Raw genomic sequence first — 20,078 nt, 5'->3', positions numbered from 1 at the left:
CCTGAAGTGAGAGAAATCAATATTCTTACCACTGGGCTGTAAGCTGCCCAAGAAAAATATGAGATGCTGTTCCTCCAATTTGTGTTTAGCCTCACTCTGACAATGGAGGAGACAGAGGACAGAAAGGTCTGTGTCAGAATGGAAAGGAATTAAAGTGTCTGGAACCCGGGAGATCAGGTTGGTTCAGGCGGGCTGAGTGAAGGTGTTCCGCGAAACGATCGTCCAGTCTGCGTTTGGTCTCGCCGATGTATAAGAGTTCACATCTTGAACAATGGATGCAGTAGATGGGTTTGGAGGAGGTGCAAGTGAACCACTGCCTAACCTGAAAGGACTGTATGGGGTTACTTGGACAGAGTCGAGGGAGGAGGTATAGCAATAGCTGTTGCATCTTCTGTGGTTGCTGGGGAAGGTACCTGGGGAGGGGGTGGTTTGGGTGGGAAGGGATGAGTTAACCAGGGAGCTACGGAGGGAACGGTCTCTGCGGTAGGTGGAAAGGAGTGGAGATGGGAAAATGTGACTAGTGGTGAGATCGCGTTAGAGGTGGCGGAATTTTCGGAGGATTATGTGTTGTATGATACAGCTGATGGGGTGGAAGGTAAGGACTAGGGGGACTCTGTCTCTGTTGCGACTAGGGGGAGTGGGAGCAAGGGCGGAACTGCAGGGTACTGAGGAGACACATGCTCATTTCACCCATGCCATCTGGAAGAAGGTACTTGAGCCTGAAAACTTTAACATCCAAGTTCAGGAACAGTCTGTTCCCGACAGCCATCAGGTTATTAAACACTACAACCACAAATAAGCTCTGAACTACATAGACTATTATTATTTAGGAAGGAACTGCAGATGCTGGTTTACACCGAAGATAGACACAAAATGCTGGAGTAACTCAGCGGAACAGGCAGTATCTCAGGTTAGAAGGAATGGGTGACATTTTGGGTTGAGACCCTTCTTCAGACTGAGAGCCAGGGGAGAGGGAGACACAGAGATAAGGAAGAATGAGGTGTGAACTCCATCATCAAGTTTGCTGATGACAGTGTGGTGGTGGGCCTGATCTCTGATAACGATGAGAAGGCCTACCGGGAGGAGGTGGCTGATCTGGCACCTGGGTGTCAGGACAACAGCCTCCTCTTGAATGTCACAAAAACTAAGGAGCTGATTGTGGATTTTCGAAGGGCACAACATCCGAGGACGTACGCGCCACTGGAGATAAATGAGACTACTGTGGATAGGGTGAGCTGCTTTAAATACCTGGGAGTCCACATCACAGAGGATCCAGGGCTGCCAACTCTCACGCTTTGAGCGTGAGAATCACGCATTTGAATAAATTCTCACGCCCTCACGCCCTCACGCTCTGTGGTGAGAAATTCTATGATCAAAGAAAATTTCAAAACTCAGATAAACTGCATGGTCCGCGGGTGTTGGAGAGCCGGGGCTGAGGGAGGGATGGAAGCAGCGGGCGGATACAGATGCGGGGAGTCGGGGCTGGTGAGTGTTTGCGGGGCTGGTGAGTGTTTGCGGGGCTGGCGAGTGTTTGCGGGGCTGGCGAGTGTTTGCGGGGCAGGCGAGTGTTTACGGGGCTGGCGAGTCGCTCGCTGCAGTTCCGGCCATGGAGCAGTGCAAGAGTCCCGGGCCGCCGGAGGCGTCGGAAACGTTGCGCCGCTGCCGCGAGAGTCTCTGTGCCGAATGGACAGACTCTCAAAGGGAGGTGGAGAGAGAGAGGGGAATCAGTCTAACTTTTTCTTAAATGTTGGGATGGTCCCTGCCTCAACTACCTCCTCTGGCAGCTTGTTCCATACACTCATCACCCTTTGCGTGGATCAAGTTACCCCATAAAAAGTTACCTCTTAAAAATACTTCATACAAAAAACATTGAAATCATACTTCTACAATGCACTAAAACATGATTTTAATACATCAAATTTCAAAAAGTTCCTATCCTGGGAGGGGGGACACCCTTCTTCCACACCCTCTCCCCACTCAGTTGCTCCACTCCCTCACCGGGTACCCCCCCCCCCAAGGCCAGTGATCAGTGATCGCTCAGCCTTCCCCCTTTCAAAAATGCTCCAATCCATTTTAAAGCATATATATTACATTCAAGTGTAAGTTAAAAGACTCGCTACAGTATGCACCATATTGCACAATTTCAAGCTGAAAAATGCAAAAGTTCCGTACCAATGGGAGGGGGACATCCTCCTTTCACCCCCCCTCCCCCCTTATCTCCTCGGGCTTGGTCTCTCGCAATTTCTCACTCCCAACTCTCACCCAATGTTGGCAGCCCTGGAGGATCTGACATGGATAACACACACTGCCACACTGGTGAGTAAGGCAAGGCAGTGCCTTTACCACCTCAGGCAGCTGAGGAAATTCAGAGTCTCTCTGAGGATCCTCCAGTGCTTCTACTCTGGGGCTGTAGAAAGTATCTTGTCTGGTAACATCACAAACTGGTTTGGGAAGGCTCTGCAGAGAGTAGTGCGTTCAGCCGAACGCACTATAGGAACTACACACGACCTCCCTGCAGGACCTATACATCAGGATGTGCAGATCCATTTCATTTCACTGCACATTTTATATGTGTATGTGACAAATAAAGTTGACTTGAAGTCTTGACTTGAAAACAAGATATCAAAAGAGATGAGATCAAGGAACATAGAACATAGAAGGGACATAGAATATAGATGTTGAACATGTAGAACATAGATGATTGTTCAGGGACACATCAGCCTCCTGCCTGCCTGCCTGCCTCCACCTCACCTGGCAACCAGACCCCATCCTGAGGACAACCTGGTCTCCAAGGACCGCCTCACGTCGCCCAATGCGTCACCACGCAGCTCACAATGGCCATGACGTCAGCCGCCTCCGCGAGCGCTGTCCCCACGTGACCCCTTCCCACGACGGGAGGGGGAGGGGTGAGGGGGAGCCCCGGAACCTGCGCAGTCGTGGTTCAGGCCATACGAACTGGAGGCGGGTTATGGACAATTCCGATTCCGGGGCACGGGGCTCGCCGCCCCAGTCCGGACGCTATTCTATTGATAGTTGAGTGAGTGTTGCCGCCTCCTCCCCCCCCTCATCATCACCATATTGAACATGTTCGCCTTGCCAGGCTCGGCGATGGATGTCTTGGAAAACATGGAAGGGGACAACGTGCTGAACTTGTCCAGGATGAACCTGGAGACGTTGGCGGCTTTAGAGGACATCAGCGAGGAGAAGAGGAAGGAGACTCACCAACTGCTGCTGACACACAACAGGTTCACCGTCTTCCCTGGAAACGTCGCCTACTTGAGCAACCTGTTGTTCCTGGACATTAGCTCCAATGGGCTGGCCCATATCTGCGACCAGATCTTGGGACTGAGCAAACTTAAGACCTTGATAGCCAAAAACAACAGGATGGACGAGTTCTCGCTGCCCAAAGACTTCGGAAAGATGAGCTTGGAGGTTGTCAACTTCAGTGGCAATCGATTCGAGGAGGTTCCTCCTCAGCTTCTAGAATTGCAAAGACTCAAGTCTCTCTCACTTGGGGGAAACAGGCTTAAAACCATCCCAGCAGAGATAGAGAACTTAACCAGGTAAATATTCTGCAATATTCTAAAATATTCTGCAGTTTTTTGTTTCTCCTTTGGTTTTGATATCCACCAGAACCCGTTTTTAACCAACAGCTGAAGAGGTAAGGCATGTAAACTGCTTGCTTTGCACTCTTGGAACTCGGTTATATAAACCTCCTGTTTTGAATAAATCCGTTGACAATCGCGCTAGTTGTGGTCACAATACGAAGCCATTCATTACATTTTGTGAAGTGAAGATTTTCGAGGATGTTGCCAGGATTCGAGGGCCTGAGCTATGGGGAGAGGCTGAGCAGGCGAGGGCTTTATTCCTTGGAGCACAGGAGGCTGAGGGGTGATCTTATAGAAGTGTATAAAGTCATGAGAGGAGTAGACACATTGTCTTTTTCCCAGGGCGGGGCAATCAAGAACTAGGGGGCACAGGAGTAAAGTTAAAGAAAAACGATTTAATAGGAACCTGAGGGGCAACTTTTTTTTCACTCCGTGGAACGAGCTGTCGGAGGAGGTGGTTGAGGCAGGTACTATAACATTTGAAATACACTTGGACAGGTATATGGATAGGAAATGTTTAGAGCGATATAGCCAAATGGGACTATAACTAAGACAGGGACATCTTGGTCGGTATCGATTAATTGGGCTGAATGGCCTGTTTCTGTGTTGCATGACTCTGACTCCAATCCGTCGATAGTATCATGATGCGTTGTTAGATGTGGGTTTGATGGATAACTCAGTCCTGATGCATATTCCCTGAGATGATGGTCATAAATAGTGAGCGTGTGTAAGATTGGCCGTGACGATTTTATACTTCCCTAATTTGCCATGATTGTCCTTTTGTAGAATGTTTTTATTTCCGATCTCATTTGTGACTTGAGACGGATATTTGGCCTTTGTATTTTGTGGCTGTGTTATCATTATGGATATGGATCCCTGCAAGTTGTTTAATTGAAAATGGTACATTTTATATAAATAAAATAATTGTTTCACTGTTGTAATCTAAGTCTTGAAATTTATAGTGACCATAGCTGAACTCTTGCGTTGATCATCTTTTGGAACTAACTGCCCTGTTGTCAGTATCGATCGTTTAATATTGTCCTCCTGAACTTTGTCCTTTGCTGCCTTGTATTTAGACGCTTGGCCAGAGGAATAACTGTCAGTTTCCACGTGTATGCTGATGATATTTTATCTTTTCCTCTTCCCCTGTCCCATTCCGCCCACAAGCCTCCCTCTGGCTTTACATTTCACTCCGCCTCTCCTTATCTGACTCCTTTTAATTTCTGGCCTTTGTCACATACTCCACTCATCTGTCAAATACCCCCTCCCCCTCTCTCTCACCTTTATCCACGTATCACTTACCATTCCTCCACCTCTCTTTTTGGTCGATTTCATATGAGGATCAGTGAAAAGCTTTGTTTTTTGCATGCTATCCAAATAGATCAAATATACCATAAATACAAGCAAGCCAAACTCGAGGACAATAGATAGAGCAAAGGGGAAGATATAGTGCAGAATATTGTCCTCAGCATTGTAGTACATAATTTCCAGCCTTTCGTTTGTACCTCCACCAATGTAAAGCACTTTGGCCAATGAGAGTTGTTTTTTAAATGTGCTATAGAAATAAAGTGACTTGACTTGACTTTCTCCCCCTATCCAATCAGTCGGAGGAAGGGTCCCGGCCCGAAATGTCGTCTGTCCATCCCCTCCACAGATGCTGCCTGACTCGCTGAGTTCCTCCAGCACATAGTGCTTTGCTTAAGATTCCAGCATCTGAAGTCTCTTGTGTCTACGTTGAATGCAGATGACACTCGCCTCTGACTCTCCTTCATCCTTGGAGCACAGGAGGGTGAGATGTGATCATATAGAGGTGTATAAAATCATGAGGAATAGATCGGGTAGAGTCCCTTGCCCAGAGTAGGGGAATCGAGAACCAGAGGACATGGGTTTAAGGTGAAGGGAGAAAGGTTTAATAGAAATCTGAAGGGTAGCTTTTTCACACAAAGGGTGTTAGGTGTATGGAATGAGCTGTCAGAGGAGGTAGTTGAAGCAGGGACTATTGCAACATTTAAGAAACAATTGAACAGGTACATTGATAGGATAGAGTTGGAGGGATGTGGGTCAAATGCAGGCAGGTGGGACTAGTATAGATGGGGCATGTTGGCCAGTGTGGGCAGGTCGGGTCAAAGGGCCTGTTTCCACACTGTATCACTCCATGACTATCTCTTGATGATAAGAGTACATATTACCATCCAATGATGGATGAGCAGAAATTTCCTCCAAGTAAATATTAAGGAGCCCTAAAGCCCCTGCCACAAACTTAGTCCACAAACACCTCCTCTTTTGGCAACAGCTAGAGATTGAAATAGAAACATAGGTCTATTTGATAGACAAATAAGCAAGTGATCACGTTCACATGAAACTCAGCTGCTTGTCATCTGGGGTTTGCATGAAAAAAAAATCTGTATGGAAACAAGGAAGTGCAGGTGCTGCAATCTGGATTGCTGGATTGGCTCAGCGGCTCAGGCAGCATCTGTGGACAGTATGGACAGATGACGTTTCGGGTCGGGACCCTTCTTTAGATATCCAGGTGTTCATTTAATTAGTAGAGCTATGTTATTTCCAAATCTGTTCCTCACCTTAGAGGAAGATCATTTTTGCAGTAGTCAGTAACATGGCTTCATAGTTGCATTAAATTTAAGAAGGCAGCTCTGGAGAACGTGGATAGGTAACATGATCTTGTTCGGCACACAGACGGGCTGAAGGGCCTGTTACTGAACTGTACCGTTCTATGTTCTGCAAGTTGATGTTTTTACATATTACTATTGATTTTACTTTCATAAACCATCTGGCACTTTTTGGGGAGAGGAGAAGACCTGTGCTTTTGTCCCAGTAATGTGTCAACATTTGTTCAGGGATGTATGTTGCTGCATTGCAAGTTAGTAAAGCATGTATTAGGCATAGAAGATGTTTGCAGACAATTGTGGCTGAAGCTTAAATAAAGCTGGAGGAGATGATTGCAGAATGACGACGTGCTTATGTACCTGCATTCTTTCGTTGTTCAGTTAAAGACTGCATTCACTTATTCTGATAATAGATTAATTTACAAATATTCGAGCTGCTCCTGTTTTTTGATGAAGTGGTACATGTTGCATTTGGTATGTGTTGCAGCATCTGAAACGTGTGTAAAATGTGTAATTTCAAGAGTGTTTACTTGTCACATGTAAAGGAACAATAAAATTCATACTTGCCACAGCTTAACAGGCCTTTAAACGCACTAACACACAGATAATATAGTCAATAATGCAGTAAATAAATAACCAGTAATACAAGGTAAATAGACCATAATAGTGCTTAAATGAAGTCTTAGTGGAACCAAAGGTACAGTCCATAGAAGATCATGGTAGCTGACGTTAGTGTTGTGCAGTGTTCAAGAGCCCGATGGCTGCTGGGAAGAGGCTGTTCTTGAACTTGGCGATCACGGTTTTCAGGCTCCTGTACGGTGGCAGTGAGATGAGAGCGTGGCCAGGGTGGTGTGGGTCTTTGATGATATCGGCTGCCTATCACTTGGCAGAATAATCCTACTATGTCGGGGGTTATGAGGAGAAGGCAGGAGCATGGAGTTAAGAGAGAAAGATTGACCATCCATAGGTAGACAAAAATGCTGGAGAAACTCAGCAGGTGCAGCAGCATCTATGGAGCGAAGGAAATAGGCAACGTTTCAGGCCGAAACCTTTCTTCAGACTGATCAGCCATGATTGAATGGCAAAGGTGACTTGATGACCTTATTCTGCTCCTATCACTTATTAACTTGTGTAAAGTTTGATTTGATTTGATTAGATTCCTTTATTGTCATTCAGACCTTTCGGTCTGAACGAAATTTCGTTGCCTGCAGTCATACACAATAATAATAAATAACAAAGCATACTATAAACACAAATTAAAATCCACCACAGTGAGTTCACCAAGCACCACCTCACTGTGATGGAGGCAAAAGTCTTAGTCTCTGTCTCTTCCCTCCTTGTTCTCCCTCTGCGCTGAGGCGATCCAGGCCGAAGATGCCGCCCTCCAGTCCAGCGGACCTCCGAAGTGATGTCGCCGCTGCCGAAAGCTGGAACGCCGCCTCAGCGAGTCGGGCCACTGCTGCCTCAGCTCCGAGTCCCGCTGCCTCAGCGAGTTGGGCCACCGTGCCTTCGCTCCGAGTCCCGCTGCCTCAGCGAGTCGGGCCACCGCTGCATCAGCTCCGAGTCCCGCTGCCTCAGCTCCGAGTCGGGCCGCTGCCGAAAGCTGGAACACCGCATCAGTGAGTCGGGCCGCTGCTGCCTCAGCCCCGAAATCGGCCGGCCTCGCGTTGTAAGTCCTGGCTGGCTCGAGGTCGGTCGCAGGTTGGAGGCCGCCATTAGGCCTCAGCACAGACGGAGGCAGAGAAGGGGGATACGACATGAAAAAGTTGCATTCCCCCGAAGGAAGAGACAAAAAAACATGTTTCACCCCCCACCGCCCCCATAACACAACCTAATAAACTAAAATTTAACTAAAACAAGACAGAAAAACAACAAAAAAAAAGTGCCTGTCATAACATCACATGCACTTGTTGCAAAAGTGTTTTCAGTGAGAGCTTCATCTTAACAGCTGTTCCCCTTCATCAGGATTTTATTTTTAGGAAGGCATTCAGTTCAGAGCCTTATGTTCGAGCAGGGGAATGCGAAGTAAACTCTCAACATGAAAGTATCAGACTTCAGGAGGAAAAGGAAGAAGTGTTGAATGTATTTGAATACAATAATGTAAAATGATGCAATTTGTGGAAATGACTTTGAAAAACAATCTGGTTTAACTGTTAGGCAATCAACAGCAATGTACAATCACCAAGCTGGGTGCACCCTCACTGTGACTTCAGATACAACATGGAAACAGGCCCTTTGGCCCACCGATTCCATGCTGGCCACCGATCACACTAGTTCTATGTTATCCCACTTTCTCATGCACTCCCTACACACTAGGGACAATTTACAGAGGGGCCAATTAACCTGCAATTAATCTTTGGGATGTGGGAGGAAGCCGGAGCACCCGGGGGAAACCCACACGGTCATAGCGAGAACGTGCAATCTCCACACAGACAGCTCACAAGGTCAGGATGGAACCCGGGTCTCTGACGCTGTGAGGCAGCGCCACAGTGCTGCCCCACTGATGATAGCATGGCAGGTTTATGAAAAGTCTATTGGCCACTGAGCTTTGTAAACAGGCAAGTTTACCCAGGACAACTTGAATAATTTAACCAAGACACAAGGGACGGCAGGTGTTGGAATCTGGAGCAAAATCTGGAGGAACTCAGCGGGTCGGGCAGCATCTGTGATGGACAAGGTGGTGGGGAAAATGTGCATGTAGTGGGGGGGAGGTTGTAGTGGGGGGGGGGGAAGAAGAGTACCAACCTGAAACATCGCCTGCCCATTCTCTCCACAGATGCTGCCTGACCCTCTAAGTTCCTCCAGTACTTTGCGTTTAGCTCAAGATTCCAGCATCTGCAGTTCCCTATATCTCATCTGCATGCTCGATGACGGCGTTTGTATCTGGGGGAAAAGCCAGCATCTTGGTGCAATGATCAGTGTCACATTATTCTTGTAGTTGCTCAGTCACTTCGAGATGCCCGTGAATTTCCGCACGTCTGTGTTCACCTGTGTTAAGTGACGCATTCATTCTTCAATTAAGGTCAAAGTAAATCTATTGTAAGATTGAGATTGGTGGGTGGGGACTTTTCAGAGACAGTCAACTGGAGAGTGAAACAGCAGCATGTCAATGGCCATCTGTGTGAAAATAGTAGCCACCAGGCCAAAAGTGATTCCGAAGGCTGAAGAAAGATCTTAACCCGAAAAGTCGTCTGTCCATTCCCTCCACAGACGCTGCCTCACCCGCTGAGTTCCTCCAGCACTTAGTGTTTAACTTCACTGGAGTTCTCCTTGCACAATGGTCTTATGATAACCAACATTTGTTAGAGAGATGAGGACAAACTACCGACTTCTCTTCCCCACCAAATATCTTCTTTGGATATGTAAAAAGGAAAAGATTAGTGAAGACAAATGTAGGTCCCTTACAGTCAGAGACAGGTGAATTTATAATGGGGAAACGAGGAAATGGGAGAACAGTTAAACGAGTACTTTGGTTCTGTCTTCACTAAGGAAGACACAAACAATCTCCGAGATTTACTAGGGGACTGAAGATCTAGTGGGGGGGGAGGAACTGAAGGGAATACAGATTAGTCAGGAAATGGTGTTCGGTAAACTGTTGAGACTGAAGGCAGATAAATCCCCATGGCCTGATGGTCTGCATCCCATAGTACTCAAGGAGGTGGCCCTAGAAATTTGTGGATGCATTGGCGATCATTTTCCAATGTTCTCTCGACTCTGGATCAGTTCCTGTGAACTGGAGGTAACTCTACTTTTTAAGAAAAGAGGTAGGGAGAAAACGAGGAATTATAGATGAGTTAGCCGTACATCGGTAGTGGGGAAGATGCTTGAGTCGATTACTAAAGATGTTATAGCAGCACATTTGGAAAGCAGTAACAGGATCAGTCAAAGTCAGCATGGATTTTTGAAGGGGAAATCATAAGCAGCCATTAACAGCCTAAGAATATTATATAGTAGATAGACATAAAATGCTGAAGTAACTCAGCGGGACAGGCTGCGTCTCTGGATAGAAGGAATTGGTGACGTTTCTGGCCGAGACCCTTCTTCATCATTTAATGCAAAACTGTAAATAAGCCTCCTGGATCGAAGTGCATAGCTTTTGGGAATGTGTGCCATTTGATAGAATCGGTTTCAAATGTTAGTGTAAATGTCGTTGGTTCCTGTTTGATATTATCACTCTCTGCAAGCAATAATATGAAATGAAGTAATCTAAATGCTTCCATGCAACTTGCAGCTTATTACAAGGCATTGAAGGCTGTTATATAAATGTAAATCCTAACATTTAAATGTAGATCTTGATCAATGTTAGGGTCTATATGATTAAAGTCTTCTGCATTGTACACATGGACAGAGACCCTTCGGCCCTTGTCGTCCATGAAGCCAAGATGCTCCATCTAAGGGCATCCCATTTGCCTGCGTCTGGCCCATATTCCACTCAACCTTCCCCATTCATACACCTGACCGAGGTATAAATGAAAGAACTCGCAGCTTCAGTCCTGGGGATAACAGAGATCAGCACTCTTTAGTCAGGGTCCTTTCATTTGAGAGGGGCAAGGTATAAAGGAGACATGCAGGGGCAGAAGGTGGTGCCTGGAACACGCTGCTGGTGGAGGCAGACACGTTGATGCCGTTTAAGAGGCATTTGGATAGGCACGTGGATATGCAGGGAATGGAGAGATATGGATTATGTGCAGGCAGACCGGGTTGGTATCATGTTCAGCACAGACATTGTGGGCTGAAGGGCCTGTTTCTGTCTATTGTTCTATGTTCTCTTTAGATACATCAAGAAATCAATGGGCATGCAAACCCGATGGCATTAGTGTGTTCTCTGAGCTCCCGTTGAGCAGTCGGGTCGCTTTTGTCTTCCTGCTGTATGTCGGGAAATATATAGACTTTCAGAGTCACACGCCCTTTGGCCCAACTTGCCTGTAGCGACCAAGATGCCCTATCTCAGCCAGTACTATTTGCCCACCATTGGCCTATATCCCAATAAACCATTTGCCGGCCATGTACCTGCCTGATGTCTTTTAAATGCTGTTTTAGCATCAGCGTCAACTATCTCCTCGCGTAGCTCATTCAACATATCCACCACCCTTTGTGTGAAAACGTTGCCTCTTAGTTAGCTAGCTCTCCCTGGATCCCATGAGATCCAACCTCCCAGAGCAACCTGCCATGCGGAACCTTATCAATGGCCTTGTTGAAGTAAGGCCTTGCTTATTTTAACTTTATAACAGGAAATTTAATGTGCGAACCCGTTATTGGATCAGGAATATTTAAATAATCAAAGGAATTATGTTGCTATTCTTCGATTCCGTACAAGAAAGTTATAGCATTTGTTTCTGAGAGGTTTGAAACACTCAGCACCCCCTTCCACACATACAGCGAAACACCCCAGCCCAAACTTTATGATATCATAATTACGTGTTCATCAAGGTCAGAGCTCTTCAGACTTGGGATACAATAACCAGTTTGTGTACATGCAAAGGACAGTTTGTCAGAGCAAAGAATTAAAGTTTGCTTGGTCAGGATTTTAATGAAAAGACCATTTATAATAATGTGGAACTGCAGATGCAGCTTTACAAATAAAGACACAAAGTGTTGAAATAACTCGGTGGGTCAGACAGCATCTCTGGAGGACATGGATAGGTGACATTTTGGGTTGGGACCCTTCTTCAGACTTGTTTGTGCTTATGTATAAGGTATGTATACAACAAAAGCAATGAATAGAAGATTTGTGCAGGAGGGCAGCACAGTGGAACAGCTGGTAGCGCTTAAGAAGGAACTGCAGATGCTGGAAAATCGAAGGTAGACAAAAGTGCTGGAGAAACTCAGCGGGTGCAGCAGCATCTATGGAGCTAAGGAAATAGGCTAAGAAGGAACTGCAGATGCTGTAAAATCGAAGGTAGACAAGACCAGGAAGACTACCAAGCTGGTAGTGCTCCTGCCTCTCGGCACCAGAGACCTGGGTTCAATCCTGATCTTGGATGCTGACTGTGTGGAATTTGTACGTGCTCTCTGTGACTGTGTGGGTTCTCTCCGGGTGTTCTGGTTTCCTCCCACATCCCTAGGATGTGTGGATTTGTAAGTTTATTGCCCTCTGTAAATTGCCCCTAGTGTGTAGGGAGTGGATGAGAACGTGGGATAGAACTAGTGTAAACGGGTGATCAATGGTCGGCGTGAACTTGGTGGGCCGAAGGGCCTGTTTCCGTGCTGTATGTCTAAGATAAACTAACCTAAACTAAATCCTATGTTGCCGGCCCTGATTTGTCCTGTTGTTGCCAGCCGTGATTTGTCCTGTTATTTTCTTTGCTTCCAGTTTTTCCTCTACTCTCTTGCTACAATCAGTCCGAAGAAGGGTCCCGACATGAAACTTCACCGATCTATTTTCTCCAGAGATGCTGCCTGACCCGCTGAGTTACTCCAGCATTTCGCATCTATCTTTGATATCAACCAGCATTTGCAGTTCCTTTTTATTACTAAACCAAATCCTGCTGCCTTGTGTTTTGAGAAAAGTTGCACTCGGATGCACTTTCTTGCCCGTAACAAAGATTATCAGTCAGTGGAAACACTGTGCCGTGGATCAGTGAAGTTTGCCAATAAATGTGTTGGGTGGTGTGACCAGCCTTTCTGTGCTGGGTTTCATGACCTAATTCACGACCTCTGCCGAGTTTGTCCTTGACTCATACTCGCAGCATGGTCGTCACGAGGTCATAGGTAGGTCGTAGCAAGTCGTGATGCTAGTCGTAGGTGCTCGTGGCATCAAGTAGATCGCGGCGTTTTTTCTAGCCTGATGAAAAATGTCCACGAGTAAAAAAGGGCGTGAATTAGGTTGTGAAAGTGGGACAGGCCCTTTATAATGACAGCACATTCCAGTCAGCAGATTGTAGACCAACTTCCTTGATGCCACTTTGAATTGAACTAGTCCTCTGGTGTTCCAACCACATAAACATGAGCTGCTTTGAAGCCAAATACTGACTGACTCTTTTTCTCTATCTGCTGAACTTGACGTTGTTATAAGCACTGAGTTTCCTTCAACCTAATATTGTTTCAGCTAACACTTCCCCCTTTTGCTGCTGCAAGTAAGGATTTCATTCTTGTTTCAGGACACATGATAATAATATCATGTGTCCTGAACCCACCTGATACCACATGGACCCCACATCAGTCTGAAGAAGGGTTTCGGCTCGAAACGTTGCCTATTTCCTTCATTCCATAGATGCTGCTGCACCCGCTGAGTTTCTCCAGCACTTTTGTCTACCACATGAGAATAATACACTCCTAATATTTGACTCTTGACTTTTCCCCTCACTCAGCAAATGTCACCAATTCAGGGAGGAACGGGGAATAATTTTCAGTTCTGTACTGTTAACTTTCCACACAAAATGTTCTGGCCTAGAAGTTGCTTTATTGTTTTTTTTTCCGTGCAACGCATTTGAACATTGATTCTTTTTCTGGAGGGCAATGCGATAGCAACACGTTTCGGTATTGGTTTATTGTGTTGTCACGTGTACAGTGAAAAGATTTTGTTTGCATGCTATCCAGTCAAATCAGACTGTGCATGAGTACAATCACCCCGCACACAGGTACAACAGGTAGGACAAATAGCAGAGTGCAGAATATAGTGTTTACAGGCTTATAAAGGTTACTGTTGCAGAGAAAAGGTCCGAGTTCTGCACTGAGGTAGGTTGTAAGGTTGGGGCTGCACCTTAGCTGATGGCTCAGTGGTCTGATAACAATGGGGAAGAAGCTGTTCCTGAATCTGGTGGTATGTGAATCCTTCATCCAATGAGAGAGGGGAGAAGACGGAATGGGCAGGGTATAGGTCCTTGATTATGTTGGCTGCTTTACGGATAATATTGGCTGATGGAGAGGGAAAATTGGCCAGCCATTTCTGGGAGTGCGGCATATTTGTTTATTTGATGTAATCCCCCCCCCCCCCCCCCCCCCCCCCCCCCCCCCCCCCCCAGATGTTGCTTTATTGAAGCTCCTATGTTCAGACATCCTTCCATCCCATTAAGGGTTCTATGTTTGCCTCTGTCTCCAATAACACCCCAACTCACCTCCCTCCACTGCCACATCCTCACCAACCCTCGGCTACAATCATAGACAACTCTTCCTGATCTTGACGGACCATCAGGTGTGATCCTTCACCCACCAGCTGCTCATTGGCTGCAGTTATGGGATGTTGCCCTCGGCTCTTCTCTGTCATCCTCTTCCGATCTCCACTCCGTATCCTGAGATCCATGGAATATACCTCCCATCTGCCGCACTACACCCCATCTCCATTCCCAACCGCAGTACTTCCCATGGCTTTTTTCCTCCACTCGTACCATACAGAGGCCCAAAGTATTGCTTCTCTCTCCCCCACCACACAGGTCCCTGTTTTATTGCTATCGCTACAACAATTAATTTGCCAAAGGTCTTTGGTGCCCCAAAACTGTACAACAAATAGCACCAAAAACTTCTTCCATAAGCAGGGGTACTGTCCGATTCACCTCTACCCCTTTGAGGACATAGAACATAGAAAACATAGAAAATATGTGCAGGAGTAGGCCATTCAGCACTTCGAGCCTGCACCGCCACTCAATATGATCATGGCTGATCATCCAACTCAGAATCCTGTACCTGCCTTCTCTCCATACCCCCCGATCCCTTTAGCCACAAGGGCCACATCTAACTCCCTCTTAAATATAGCCAATGAACTGGCCTCAATTACATTCTGTGGCAGTGAATTCCAGAGATTCACCACTCTCTGTGTGAAAAAAATGTTTTTCTCATCTCAGTCCTAAAAGATTTCCCCTTTATCCTTAAACTTGTTCTGGACTTCCCCAACATCGGGAATAATCTTCCTGCATCTAGCCTGTCCAACCCCTTAAGAATTTTGTAAGTTTCTATAAGATCCCCCCTCAATCTTCTAAATTCTAGCGAGAACAAACCAGTCTTTCTTCATATGAAAGTCCTGACATCCCAGGAATCAGTCTGTTGAACCTTCTCTGTACTCCCTCTATGGCAAAAATGTCTTTCCTCAGATTAGGATACCAAAACTGTACGCAATACTCCAGGCGTGGTCTCACCAAGACCCTGTACAACTGCAGTAAAAACCTCCCTGCTTCTATACTCAAATTTGTACTTTGTAATCAGGACATTGTGCTTTGTCTCTGTAACTGATGCGTTACTATGCTGAGTACTATATTCAGCACACTGGATCTTCCCCATTGCTCAACCTACATTGTACTTGTATTTGCAAAACAAAGCTTTTCACTGTACCTCTGTACATGTGGCAATAATAAACCTAAGCCTATATGCATGCATCTCAATCTCCACTTTCAATCAATGTGTGGTCATGCAGCATTAATTAAGTGCGATCAATTAGTCTTCTTGTAACTCAGTTAACCAATCATCCTGAACCCTATCCATGAGACACCTTCCGCAGTGATCGGTCTGAAGAAGAGTCCCAACCCGAAATCTCAAATGTCCATTCCCTCCTCCGTTGCTGCCTGGCCTGCTGAGTTCCTCCAGCATTTTGTGTTTTGCTCAAGATTCCAGCACCTGCCGTTCCTTGTGACTGCAAATGAATGCAAATTGGAGTAGAATGCAGGATGGTTTGAGCAAAATGCAGATTGTATTTTGGGTGAATCCTTGTGTGATAATAATAATTATCTGAGTCGATGTATGGTGACAAGGTTTTGTATTTGCAAATAAAACTCACCAAGGAGGACGATGTGTCATTTGAAATTAACTGCACGTCTCCTATGTGTATTCAGTTTGAGATCTATTGTTTTTCAAAGGGTAGACTGCTCTGGGTATTGAACAAACCATTCGTAGAATTGCAATACTAGGAACTCCTGGCTTGAGTCCAATGCATTCAACAAGCATGGGACTGAGCTTTATGGGCATTAACATATTTGGCAGAGTTAGTTGTGATATTTGCCAGTTCACCCCTGGATTCATTTTTGCTCCACCCGTAGTCTGCAATCGCTTCAGTGTGACTTGAGCATTTGAATTGGAAGTATCGATGTGCATTGACGGTTTCCTCCCAAAGTCTTGTGGGTTGCTCGGTGAAATGGCCGCTGTCAATAGCCACGCGGAGGAGAGTGGTGGAATCTGGGGGGTTTGATGAGAATGTTGGAAGGATGGAAAATGAGTTGAATGGAAGGGTGTAAATGGCAGGCACAGAGTTGGCGGGCTGAATGGCCTCTTTCTGTGCTGTACATCTCTGTGACCATGACCTCTATGCTGGAAACATGTCATTGGAAGGGGCCGGCTTTAGATGCACACACATTCAGATGACACAACACTGGTGCTCATTATTTTGTTCATTTCTTGTAGAAACGAGGAATTGCGGATGCTAGAATCTTGAGCAGGCGCAAAGTGTTTGAGTAACTCAGCAGGTCAATACAATACAATACAATTTATTGTTATTACAATACAATACAATACCCTTTATTGTCATTTGTGCCTCAGTGAGGCTCAAACGAAATACCGTTTCCACAGCCATACAAACAAAGGCAATTTCCTACAGACATACACACAATTTAATTCACACAAACATCTTTTCTCTCCCCTATACTCCATTTCTCTCCCGATGTCCAAGCCCCAGGCGGGCGATGATAATTCCCACGGCCATTTTAGGCCGTGCCGGGCGATTTACGGCCCCGCTTCCGGACTAAAAGTCACAATGTTGGAGCCTCCGGTGGGCGCTGTAATGTCCCACGGCCATGAAGCCGCGCCGGGCGATGTACGTCCCCGCTCCGGGTTGTTCCAACCCAGCGACATGGGCAGAGAAGTCACGTTGCGGGAGCTCTGGGAAGCGGTCTCTCCCCCCGGACCCGCGAGCTCCCGATGTCCCGGTCCACCGGACCTGCGGCTGTGTTGCTGGAGCCTCCGAGCCCCAAGAGTCGAGTCGCAGCAGCAAGTCACCACCGCTCCCCACGCTCCGAGGCCGGCCAGCCCCAAGATGGTGAGTCCGCAGCTCCGCAGTCTCCCAAGCCCCCGGTCAGGTCAGGCAGCATCTGTGGAGGGAGTGGACAGATAGGATTTCGGACTGGTGGAGGGGGGGGGGGAAGCTGGAGATGGTTATTATTTGCCCAAAATTGGAGAATACCATTGGGTTGTAAGCTACCCAAGCAGAATATGAGGTGCTGTTCCTCTGGTTTGCGTGTGGCCTCACTCTGGCAATGGAGGAGGCCCAAGGCAGAGGTGTTGGTACAGAATGGGTAAGTTTTTCTTGTGTGCCTTCAGGTGAAGGCTGTTTGCAAAATACAAAATGACACATTGGCCCAGATTTGAGGAAATGGCTTGAAGAAATCTAATGTGATTGCAAAATGAAAGCATGTTTGTCATCACCCAGCCAACGGTGATTTTCCACAAGAGGCCAGGAACTCGCATAATGCTTTCTCTTGTAGTGTCAGGGCTGCCGAGACCTGGAGCTGATCCCGGTATCGTGTACTGTCTGTACAGAGTTTGCACGTTCGATGTGAGCTGCAGATTTCTCCAGGACACTCTTAACTTCCACCGGTTTTCATGGCAAAGACGTGATGGTCGGAACGTTAATTTATCCCTGTGGGAAGTGGCAGGAAAGCTCGGGGAAGGTGACGGGGATGAAAGAGTGTGGGATTATTCTGCAGAAGGATCCCAACCTGAAATGTCACCTAGTCATGCATCAAGAATGTTGTATTGTTACATGTCCCAGATAGAATAATGACATTCTTACTTGCAGCAGAACAACAGAATATGTAAATATAGGTAGACAAATGTATACTATATACACATTGTACACTGGAAACAATATAATATATGAGGAAATAATAATTCAGAGTGTGGATATACACACATACTCACACACATATAAATGATCTGTATATGTACACACACACACACACACACACACACACACACACACACACACACACACACACACACACACACACACAAACACACACACACACACACACACACACACACACACACACACATACACACACACACACACACACACACACACAACAATAATAGTGCAATAATAACAATAGTCTATGTAGTTCAGAGTTTATTTGAGGTTGCAGTGTTTAATGGATGTAGGGAAGAAGCTATTCTTGAACTATCCATGTTCTCCAAGAATACTGCCTGACTTATTGAGTTACTCCAGCACTTAGTGTATTTTTTTGTATGCCAGCAAAGGACTAGTGTTAGATTCCTGTAAATGGGTGTCCAATGGTCATTCTGTACCAGGGATCAAAAAGGTTTAATTGTCTTAAGTACTGACAATGAATGATATTCTTGCAACATTTTAACAGCCCATTAACAGAGTACACAGAGATAACAAAAAAGAAAAATCAATGTCAATAAGCCTGTTTCCATGCTGTTTAACTCTCAGATTCCATACCCAACGTTCCTGCTCTCATCTGTGGCTAAAAGTCCAATGAGAGGCAGGATAAAGTCACATCTGGTGCAGTAATTCCAGTTGGTCGCTCAGATGTGATCTATGTCACATGGGGGTCACCTCAACAATACCCTCAGCAAGTTCATCTTCCACAGACCATGTTGCACCTTAGACTGGTTTTGCACTATTATAGTTATCTAGCATGCATAATGATTGTATTATTGATTATTATATTATATTATCTGCGTATTATTGTGTTTATGGGCCTGTAAAGTTGCTGTGAATTAGAATGTAATTATTCCATTGCAGGTACTACATATGACAATTAAATACTCTTGACTCGATTCCATGCATATTGTCAGACGATTCTCAGCGTTTTGGAATGATTAACATGTCGCGGCCTTCCTGTTCTGAAGTTAAAACAATTCTTTTCACACAAATGGTGTTAATAAATGGAACAAGCTGCCGAAGGATGTTATCGAAGCAGCTACAATTAGAGTTTAAGAGACATGTGGACAGGTTTATTGACACAAAAGATTTAAAGGGATACTAGAGTGAGTGGGACCTGTTGGGTCCCTGTCACATGGGAGGCCTGGTCCCCCAACGCAACCCGTTCCCCAATACAATATTCCACCACTCACCCGTTCCCCCAATATAACCCATCTCCCCCAACGCAATATTGCTCCACTCACGCATAGCCCCCAACTGCGCAGACGCGACTCATGCCCCAGCACTCCCGCCGCCTCCTCTTCACCCTCCCTCTTCTTTCCCCTCTCTTCCTCCCCCCCTAATCCCTCCCTCACCCTCTCCCTATCTCTCCTTTCTCCTACCCTCAGTCACTCCATCCATAACTCCTCTCCCATCCCTACCCCCTCCTATCCCTCTATCCCCCACTCCTCACCTCCCACTATCCCTCCTGACCTCCCCCACTGCCCTCCTCTCTATTCCCCACTCCCTACCTTCCCCACTCCCCCCTCCTCTCTCTCTATTCCCCTCCTCCCCCACTCTCCTCACCTCCCCCACCTCCCCCCTCTCCCCCTCTCCCTCCCTACGCCTTCCCCTCCCTCAATCCCACCACTCTCCCTCCTCACCTCCCCAGGATCTTTTCCCCTCACCTCCCACAATCCCTCCCTCACCTCCCCTTCCCTCTCCCTTCCCCTAACCTCAGTCACTCCCTCCATCCATAAAAAGCAGCATCTGCAGTTCCGCTTGACCCGACTCTGTCCGACTGCCCGCTGCTGCCGCTTGGCCCGTTCCCGCCTGCCTGCATGCTCTCTGTCGCCGCCGAGACACGGGGGGGGGGGGGGGGGGGGGGAGGGATGGGGGTTGGTGTTCGTCATGGTGGGCACCACGCGTTTCGATGGAGAAGGCCATGAGGGTGAGTTACCACGGAGGAGACGGACCCGGGTATTTTGTACACCATTGAGCATAACATACCACCTATTTTAATGTCATTTGCAAACTTAC

At 46.5% G+C, this 20,078-nt stretch overlaps 1 protein-coding gene across 1 annotated transcript in view; it reads left to right on the top strand.

Annotated features, from left to right (window-relative positions):
- The first annotated feature begins 2,931 nt into the window (after positions 1-2,931).
- lrrc58b (leucine rich repeat containing 58b) overlaps positions 2,932-20,078 on the top strand; it is a 35,537-nt gene continuing 18,390 nt past the window's right edge. Inside the window, exon 1 of the mRNA XM_055644302.1 lies at positions 2,932-3,563. Coding sequence (XP_055500277.1) covers positions 3,085-3,563 — 479 coding nt within the window. The 5' untranslated portion in view covers positions 2,932-3,084. The remainder of the gene's footprint in view (positions 3,564-20,078) is intronic.

Source organism: Leucoraja erinacea, chromosome 13, assembly GCF_028641065.1.
Source record: "Leucoraja erinacea ecotype New England chromosome 13, Leri_hhj_1, whole genome shotgun sequence".
Lineage (NCBI taxonomy): Eukaryota > Metazoa > Chordata > Chondrichthyes > Rajiformes > Rajidae > Leucoraja > Leucoraja erinaceus.
This window is presented reverse-complemented; position numbering and strand designations above follow the sequence as displayed.